General features: G+C 43.2%; 1 protein-coding gene across 1 annotated transcript in view; it reads left to right on the forward strand.

The window, feature by feature from the left end:
* Positions 1-8,217, forward strand: part of CD86 (CD86 molecule) — a 21,205-nt gene extending 12,988 nt beyond the window's left edge. The window contains exons 3-6 of the mRNA XM_019516077.1: positions 1,261-1,572; positions 3,088-3,225; positions 5,891-5,933; positions 6,309-8,217. Coding sequence (XP_019371622.1) covers positions 1,261-1,572; positions 3,088-3,225; positions 5,891-5,933; positions 6,309-6,372 — 557 coding nt within the window. The 3' untranslated portion in view covers positions 6,373-8,217. The remainder of the gene's footprint in view (positions 1-1,260; positions 1,573-3,087; positions 3,226-5,890; positions 5,934-6,308) is intronic.
* Positions 8,218-9,400: the final 1,183 nt, after the last annotated feature.

Genomic DNA, 9,400 nt, shown 5'->3' on the forward strand with positions numbered 1-9,400 from the left:
AAAAAAAAAAAAAAAAAAAAAAAGCCCCAGCTCACTGGGTGCTGTTTGGCAGGGGGCGATCCCTGCTGCCCGCACTGGCCCATGCTGCATGGCGGTCTCTGCATGAGCCCCCCCAGCCCCACTACATGGGCCAGCTCTGGCCCTTTAAGAAAAAAAACCCCCTGAAAAAACCCCAGGACTCACCACTCCCTCTGGCAGGGGGCAATCCCCACTGGCCCCCACTGCCCTGCATTACATGGGGGGTTCTGCATGAGCCCCTGAAGCCCCATTGGGAGCAGTGAGCCCCAGCAGGACCAGTGAGTCCTGGGGCTTTTCTTGTTTTTGTTTTTTTTTCTTAAAGGGCCGGAGCTGGCCCAGGCAGGGCACCCATGGGGAGGCTAGCAGAGCAGGGGGGAATTGGGGGCTCATGGCAAAGCCCCCCATGCAATGGGGGGACAGCAGGGATTGCCCCCCCCACACACACACACACTCCCTGGCAGCACCCGGTGAGCACTGGGGCTTTTTTTTAAAGTACTGAGCTGGGGTGGGCACCCATGGGGGGACTGGGGGAGCAGGAAGGGGGCTGGGGGGCCTGGCAGGAATCTCTTCTGAAGATTCGGAGAGCTCTGAATCAATTCAGACCTTTAAATTGGTCCCCTGATTCTATTCGGATTCAGAGATTCGGCCACCAAATAGGGTCAAATCTCCTCCGAACTGAATCACCACCCAAAGCTTCACACAGCCCTACCTAATAGTGCTCATCACCCTCCCACTGCCCCCCTCCCCCAGGCTTCTAGTATACACATAGCTGAAGAACAGCTTTCTAAATGTCTTGATGACTTGCTCTTATATTCATGCTCACCTTGATTTACACTGCTCAACCCAAGATGAACCAGCAAAACAGGGCAGTTCTGATGCTTCCTCATAACTCCCCATCATGGCTTCTGGTCAGTAAATACCTTTCTCTTTTTTCCATTGGAATAAAAAGGTGATGAGCTGAATTTGCTCCTTATAACAACTCTAAACCTTGTCTGGGAGTCAATTAGAAGAAAACAGTCCACGGCTTGGCTTCAAAAGGCCTTCTCTTGGGGGCACTACAGTACTGAGGCAAAGGAGAGTATGGCTGGGGGACACTGCCAAAAGAAGGCAAAAGAAGTAAATACCCCATGACAGGCTTCAGGACCATTCCCTGGGCAGACTCACTTCTGTCCCTGAGAACCTTCGGTGGCAAGTAGAGATAATGTGTGTGACTCATGGTGCTTTTTTCTGATCTGTTTTTAGCTAACTACAGTCAGCCAGAAATAGTGAAGCTACACAAGGGAACAGTAAAACCTGGCACAGCTTTGAATCTCTCCTGCTCCTCCAGCTGGGGCTATCCAGAGCCCACACAGATGAGCTGGCAAGTTTCAAAGGGAAACTTGACTGAGGAACATGTGGACCAAATGGCAGTTTTTCAGGATGATAAAACAAAGCTGTATAAGGTTACCATCACTCGGACCTTCCAGGTTCCCATGGATACCCACATTAACATCAGCTGCCTGGTTTACCCAGCATGGAAAATGGAAAGCCTTGTCTCAAAGTCACTATGCATTGGTGCGTCTTGCTTTGGCCATGCTGACTTTTCAGCCCTTAGGTGCCATTAATATTGAGGTGCATTTGGACACAACAGTCACTAGTGAAGGTTAAGGCAGTCACCATCAGTGTAAAACCTTTATTTTATAAATAATAAAAAATGGCAAAAAGTTGAACCTAATATTCTAACATGGTAAGCCCCGAATTTATCCACTCAGACCCAGTGCCTTTCACACAGAAGTGCTTTCATTAGCCCATCTCTAACAACTGAGCTACATGATTCTTGCTGAATGGAAACCCCTAATTCCAGTCTACTGCTGCTGTTCTGTAATCCACTATGAAAGTGTATGTCAAAGCCTCCTGTACTGGCTGAGCCAAAGAAAGGCTTACAGTTACATCTGTAGCTCAAGTTGGAAACATCTGAGCTGTGGGACTAAACAACTAACACTCAAACCCTGCTGTGGGCACATCAGAAGATGTTAGAATTGTATATGAGATAACTTGTTTTTAATCCCCTCCCCATTTAAAATAAAAGCCCTTTTTAATTCACACTGTGAGGAAAAATCCTTTAGTACCCCTTAGCACACTTTTTAATTTGTACATGAGAATATGAATGCATCAGGGTAGAGGAGCTCTATAAGCCAGTCCCTTGTACATATTTGTGTTGCCTTGACAGGTTGGGTGTTCTTGCAGGGTGAAGCATATCTCATCTTCCAGAGGGAATGGCAGCAGTGTAGAAAGCAGGGTTGAGTAGGCATGTTCTCTGCTATTGCTGCCGCAGTTGCCTGTGTCCCGTTTAAACAAGCATGAAGGGGTAGACACTCTGTTCCTCAAACATCACAATAGGGAAATACAATTCATAAATAAATCTTCCAAGGACAGGACACAGCCTCTTATGCCCTTCAGAAAGATCAAGACTCCCAAAGATGACTTTAGCAGTGAAGGTAGCTTCTCTCCCTGACTGAGGGTCTACCCAACACCAACCTTATATTGGCACCCAGGAGTTAAACTCAAGTGAAATTCACTTCAACTTGCCTCAGGATACCCCAAACCAAACCTAAACTTTAAAGACATGATAATAAGAAATTAAGGGAAAACTCCCCTGCATTCTGTGCCTCTTTCATATCCCCCTGAAACACTATGAATAGCACAGTAGAACATTTCATATGTTCTATGACTTCCACCTCCAACAGTTACCAAGAAATATTTAGTCCAGTTCCTCAAATTTACACTGTAGCACAAAACTTTAACAGAAGTTTCACATGCTCTTATATCAAGAGAGCAACATATCTAACTGTTATACATTCCACGCTTTTGGGAAACTATTTTCCCTTAATATTTTTGAGGTGGCCATTAAGATTTCAAGCTCAAATGAAGCAATGTAAAAGCAGCAAGGAATGCTGGAAATGTTTTTACATTATCTTTTGATTTATGTGCTTTTATGGTTTGGGCTAGATGGGATGGGTCATAACTGTGAATAAATGAATTTATTATCACTGTTAAAGATTTAAAGTCTGTACTCCTTTCTTTATTCAGCACCAGAACCAGTAACACAAGTCATGCAACCCGTTATTCTGCTTGCAGTTGGGTTGATAGCTGGAGTGGTCATAGCTGGTGTGGTTCTTGTGATGGTGGTGAGAAAGAGAAGTAGATGTAACACTTCTACCAGCCATTGTAAGTTTTTGCTTCCCATTCAGTCCTACTTTTTTCCACATCATAGTTCTTCTTTTGAGTCCCTCTGAACGTTATCCTTCATCCTACAGTCAAATGGAAATAGCTAGTTGCTAATACACTGGCTATCAGCATGCATACTGAACAGCAAGGAATCAATTAAAATGCAAAACAAAACTTCTTAATATTTTATATCTAAAACACCACTTCATCTCTGGTTTGCACAGAGATGGGAATCTCCTGAGGACACCCTTTCCCCTGAGATATCATATCAGACTCTTCTTGTTACCTGCAAAGTGATTTGGTTTTAAATTCTGGCCATTGACTTAAAGACTAGGAGTATAGGGATCAGGATAGAAGAGGAGATTATGAGATTTCATTTGATCAACTAGATAGTCAGAGGTGGGAAAACAGATAGGAATCGGAAATGATTCTGTATGTCAATTAGCATAGCTTAGTCTTGATTAGAAGAAATTATGTTTCTCCAAGCATCCCCCTTACTGATGATATCTCCAACAGGAGTGGGTGGATGTCTTTCCACCCAAGAGGCAAGGCGTGTGTGCCATCCCATAAGTTAGCAACTTGGTTACACTCACTATGCTGGACAACTGTGTACCCACTCAAGGGCATCCTCCTTCCAGCAGCATGTCCATATACCAGCATATCCATGTATTCCCTGCTATCCCCAGTTCCCTTAGCAAACTGACGTGTTCTTCTCTCTTATCCTGCATGTAGCTCTCACAGTCTGAAAATATTTCCACATCCTCAGTCCCACCCCTCTGCCAGCTTCCCTCCCTGACAGATTTGGCTCATCTGTCATAGGAATTGTGTAAACTTATTTTGTCTAGCACTACTGCCAGCTGGAGCAAGACTAGGAAAACCAGTTAATAGTAATAGTGACAAATTCATAGCAATTAATAGTAATTAATTTGTCCGCTTCCCATATCAGTTACTCCAGATGCTATACTGAAGGACCTGTCTTCTGAATGAGAACTGAATTTAGTCTTCATTTTTAGTCTGTGCTTGAATTTCTCCATAGTGCTCCAGTACTGAATCCCAAAGTCCTGCAGTTACCTCAAATCAAAAGGATCCTACTCCTAATATGGAAGTCCTGTCCTTTCTTGTATCAAGAGTAAAATATGTTCCCCAGAGTCTCCAGGCCTACATTTGTTCACACAGCCAAACAGAGTTCAGTCCCCAGCAGACATAATTCTCTTCGAGGGGTCTTGTCACACAAAACACTTAAGACGCATTTTATTTAGATCATAGTTGGCACATCTACATGTGCACTTTAATGTGCAGTAGCCCATTTTACTGAGCATTCGAGCATCACAGAAAAACTGTGCTAATATGATAATGCAAGTAAAATTAGGCTACTGAGTATTGAGCATCACTAAAAAAGCATGTGCTTTCACTACTGTGCATAAGGCAGCCTAATGCACATTTAGTTAGTACCTTATATTAGAGGTGCTAAATTTAATCCATGATAGACAAAGCACATTAATGAACATGTAGACTCCCCTAGTAAGTATTACTGTGCCATACTAAAAGTTAGAATGCGAACTAAGCCATGGGCAACTGGTGCCGCCTTAGTCAGGAGGGGCCTGTGCCCCCCTACTCCGTGACCAGTCCCACTGACTGGGGTGGGGGGTTCCCCTGGACAATCCTGCAGACCAGGGGGTGGGTGGGGTGTCCCCCAGGCAATCCCTCGATGGCTGATCACTGTAATCGCTGCAGCTGCTTCCAGGAGTGGCTGCAGCCACTTCTGGGAGCAAGTGCCGGCCGATTGCTGCAGCCACTCCCACCTGCCTGTCCCATCCATTGCCTAAGTGGTGAGCGTGGCTGGTCAGGCGGTGCACCAATGCTCTCAGGGTGTGCACATGCACCCCCTATGCATAGCCACTGATCTGAGCAGCCACATGGTAATGTTTACTATGATCTCTAATACAATCTCTTACAGCACAGTTTGCTGATTGTCAGTCCCAGCCTGGCACCTCACCAGAGTCCTGAACCAGGTCTGATGCACTGCTAGGGCTGAGACTGACAATCAGATGATTATTGCTCTCAGTCCCAGAACTGCACAGGGACCTGTTCAGGATTCTGATGAGGTTCTGGGGCCAGGACCAACAATCAGCTCATTGTTGATCCCAGTCCTAGCACCACACCAGACCCAGTTCAAAACTACAGTGTGGTGCTGGGACTGACAATCAGCTGATTGCCAGTCCTAACCCCACCACACCACAGCTGGTTCAAGACTGCTACCATATTAGGGCTGGGACCAACAGTGAAGGCTTGGTGTATCAGAGGGGTCCCTTGTAGATGTCATCGCTGGGTAACTGCCACATACTGCTTGTATTATTTCTATGGAACAGCCAGACAATAGCTAAACATATGTTACTTAGTACAACTTGGAGATAGCCCTTGCACAAAAGGTCCTAACTTTGCTATCTATGATACTATCAAACTTAACATGTGGTTTACTGCTTGAATGTGCAGACACTTACATGTTAAATACAGGTAAGACCTCCTAAGTGTCCTGTATAACAAGGCCCTTCCTCTACTTCCTGAGATCAGTGGGGTTTTTAACATTGGCTCTTTTTTCCTACTTAACTCCTATTTCTCAGATTTCTGTAAATCTTGCATTTATTTATTTCATGTCTCCTTGTAGCTAGTCAGATGGGAACAGAAGTGAACAGACAACCTAATAACAAGTAAGTATTTTTGCAACTTTGATTACAGTATGTAGCAGGGACTGAGGTAGGCTTAGTCCTTCATCCAGTACCAGGACGGGGAACCTCTCCATGGGCTCAAAACAGTGGATTGAAATACTTTAGCCTGCTGACTGAAACACAGCATATGTCATTTTCTGCTTTAATTTTCCCCTGGCAGTGAACAGATGCTTGCCCTGTGCCTATTTGAATGTCTTTCAGTCTTTGCAGGCCGTTATTTTGGTGCACTTAGAATTAAAGTAACTGGGGCATTAGATCAGAAGAAATTCCAACTCAGAGCCTCTCATAGGTTGAGGTTTTTTCATTGTCATATCAGCTAACACTCCTCCTGTTTTCCCCAACTCCTGTTTTCCTCAGAGATGAAGACTTGAAACCAATGACCATGCAACTTTGGAGAGGAGAAATGCAGTCCTGCCATTAACTCCCCAGGAGGGATCATCCAGAACCAATAAGAACAGGGAAACTCCCTCCAGAAAGAAGTAGAGGTGAAACACAGAGAGAGCTGTGATGCAGACATGGTTAAGGATGAACTAGAAAAGAAGACGGGACTGTCCAAAGAACATAAATCTCTCAGCCTCTCCAAGAGTACCTGGTGCCCAGCTATGCACAGCCAGTGATTGCTCCCAGTCTCTTTTGGACTCATTAACCCCCATCATGGAACATGTACTCCTCCCTGGACTGGTCAGGGCCACATCAGACTTCGCTAGATATTTGGGAAGACAAGCTAAACAGAAACATTCTTGCTCTGATTTCACTTCTTAGTCTGGTGACTGGACCTACCATAAGTCTTACTAGCTAAGGAACAGTATTTTTAAGGATAAAAGCCCACATTGGGAAATGGCAAGGATTCTATAAGGATAATATATAAGGATTATATTTTTCATCAGCTTTTTCTTTTTCATGGTTGGTTGCAATCTCTTCACTACCCCATAAATGAAGCACTCGAATGCTATATACTCCCTAACCCTGAAATTAAGTGACAAAATTGGTGTCATGTAGAAGACAGCAGGATACCCCATGGAAAAAAATGGGGTTAGACCTGTCAGTGAATAATATTCCTCAATGAAAAGATAGTCTGAAGCAGATTCTTCCTATTAATCTTGGGCCATAAGTATTTTGGTAGAGTCAGCTGGATATAATGTTAGTGACTATACTCTCCTTTGCTCTGAAGTAGAAAGAGCAACTGCAGGTTGGTTGCCTGCATTCTGAGAAAATGTATGCTGTCTTTGGTGAACATTTGATATTAGATGTAAGCAAAGGAAAGTAATTCATCTCTGAACAAAATTTAGCAAAACACTTTTTAAAATTAGTAGTAGTAGTAGTATTAATATTATTATTACTGAAACTTTACTTGCATGAATTTGGGGAGTATCAATGATTGTTTTGTTAGAAAAGAGCACTGACTTTGATATTGTAATTTGGTTCATTACATTCTGACTTTTTTAATTTCCCTTGCATTGTCTGGAAGGAAAGTGTTGCATACTTTATTCTGTATTTAGGTAGTTGCTTAGCATGCAGAATAAGTCCAACTTCTTAGCAGGTGACTGCCGATCTAGCAGTGATGGAGAGGAGTGATCACAGTAATGTAGTCTCTTAAGTATCTGTTAGCCTTCAGGAGAACTTCAGTAGAAATGACAAGATCTAAACCCAGAATCATGACCACCTGTAGTAAAAAAAAAAATAGCAACAGGGGTATTAGCACCTCATTTTCTGGTCAGATTGCAGCTAAGGTACTTATGTTCTGTTGACCTAGATTTCCTACAACTTCAGCTGGCTACAATGGTTTTTTTCCTCTCTTAAGTGATTGCACACATCTTCCACATTCTACCCTAGAGAATATTACACATTAGTGCTGGATGAATTTGTCTGAGTGGGCATGTCTACACATTGCTGTACAGTGAGGTTGTTACTGCACCATGTTTTAGTACTTCCTTTTGGAAGTACTACTACAAGGCGCAGTAACTGCCCATACTATGCCACACTGGTGACACATGAGAAGATTTCCCTGCTACACCGCTGTAGCAGTGCCCTATAATCAGGGAGGGTGCTACTAAAGTGATGTAGCTGGCAATCACGTGTAGACTGACATGATCACTACATCACTAGTCTACCGTACAGCGATATAGCATGTCACTACATTACTGTAGGGCAACTTGTAGATGCCCCCAGTGAGTAAAGCCATTTGGGATCATGTATCATACATGTTTATAAGTTATTAGCCATATTACACTAAAATAATTTTGTAAAAAATGTCAAAGGTTTTATTTTTAAGTAAAAGTTTATATTTGCTAACATTATTATTATTTAATTAATTATTAAAGTACACATTTTCTGTACTTGTGTTTTATTTTTCTGTCTGTAAAACCATCAGCATATTGGTAGCTATATGACCTGTTTAATAACAGTCTCAAACAGAAAACATAGAGGTAGTTCTCTGAGCAAACCATGGGGGAATTGCTGAAAATTGTGCATGTAACTAATGTAAAAACAAGTGAAGGTTTTGCACATAACAAGAAAAGTAGCTAGTGATTTATCAGCAGCAATCTTTGCAAACCTGGCCATACACATTCTGATGAGGCACCAAACTCCAAGCTGCCAGCTGGCCCATTGAAGTTTATTCTTCAGGTTATTGGGAATCTGGCTGGCAGGACATCTCTTTCATTCCTTGGAGATCTCAGAACAACAGCAGAGTCTCCCTATGCCTGAGGAAGGGTGCTTGTGCCTGAAAGCTTGCTAAAAACTTTCTTTCAACTAGTCAGTTGGTCGAATAAAAGATATCACATCTACCCAGAGAACGTTGCCAAGACATCCCTTAGGCATTTCTAAATCTCAGTGTAAATGCTATACATAGAAATTCCCTTGAAGAAAGGATATTTGAAAACCATTTGAAAATATTTGAACCATGGAAGCTCAATAGATATGTTTTCAATAGGCTTCCATATTTTCTCCCTTGCTCCTTCATGCCTATTTTTGCTTGGATTGCCCACCTCCAAATCCACACCAACAGTGGAGTTATATCTTGCCAATATTCAGATCCTGCCCCACCAACAAACAATCTCCATTGGTTTTATTTACATACAAATCACACCAATACCTAAATTCCCTTGGCTGAGGCCCAAACGACTGGGTCAGGGTTGAAAGACAGCAGCCAGAATAAAATAAAACAATTCAAAAAGGATGTGGAGAAGCTTGAGAGAGTCCAGAGAAGAGCCACGGGCATGATCAGAGGCCAGGAAAACAGACCTTACTATGAGAGGCTGAGAACCATTGGACTCTTCAGCTTGGAAAAGCACAGGCTCAGGGGCGATCTGGTGGCAACCTTATAAGTTCATCAGGGGTGCTTAGCAGGATCTGGGGGAATGTCTGTTCACCACAGTGCCCCAAGGCATGACAAGGTCGAACAGTCACAAACTCCTCCATGACTGTTTCAGGCTGGACAAAAGGAAGAA

Source organism: Gavialis gangeticus, unplaced genomic scaffold, assembly GCF_001723915.1.
Source record: "Gavialis gangeticus isolate Ggan-Ray unplaced genomic scaffold, GavGan_comp1, whole genome shotgun sequence".
In the NCBI taxonomy this organism is placed as follows: domain Eukaryota; kingdom Metazoa; phylum Chordata; order Crocodylia; family Gavialidae; genus Gavialis; species Gavialis gangeticus.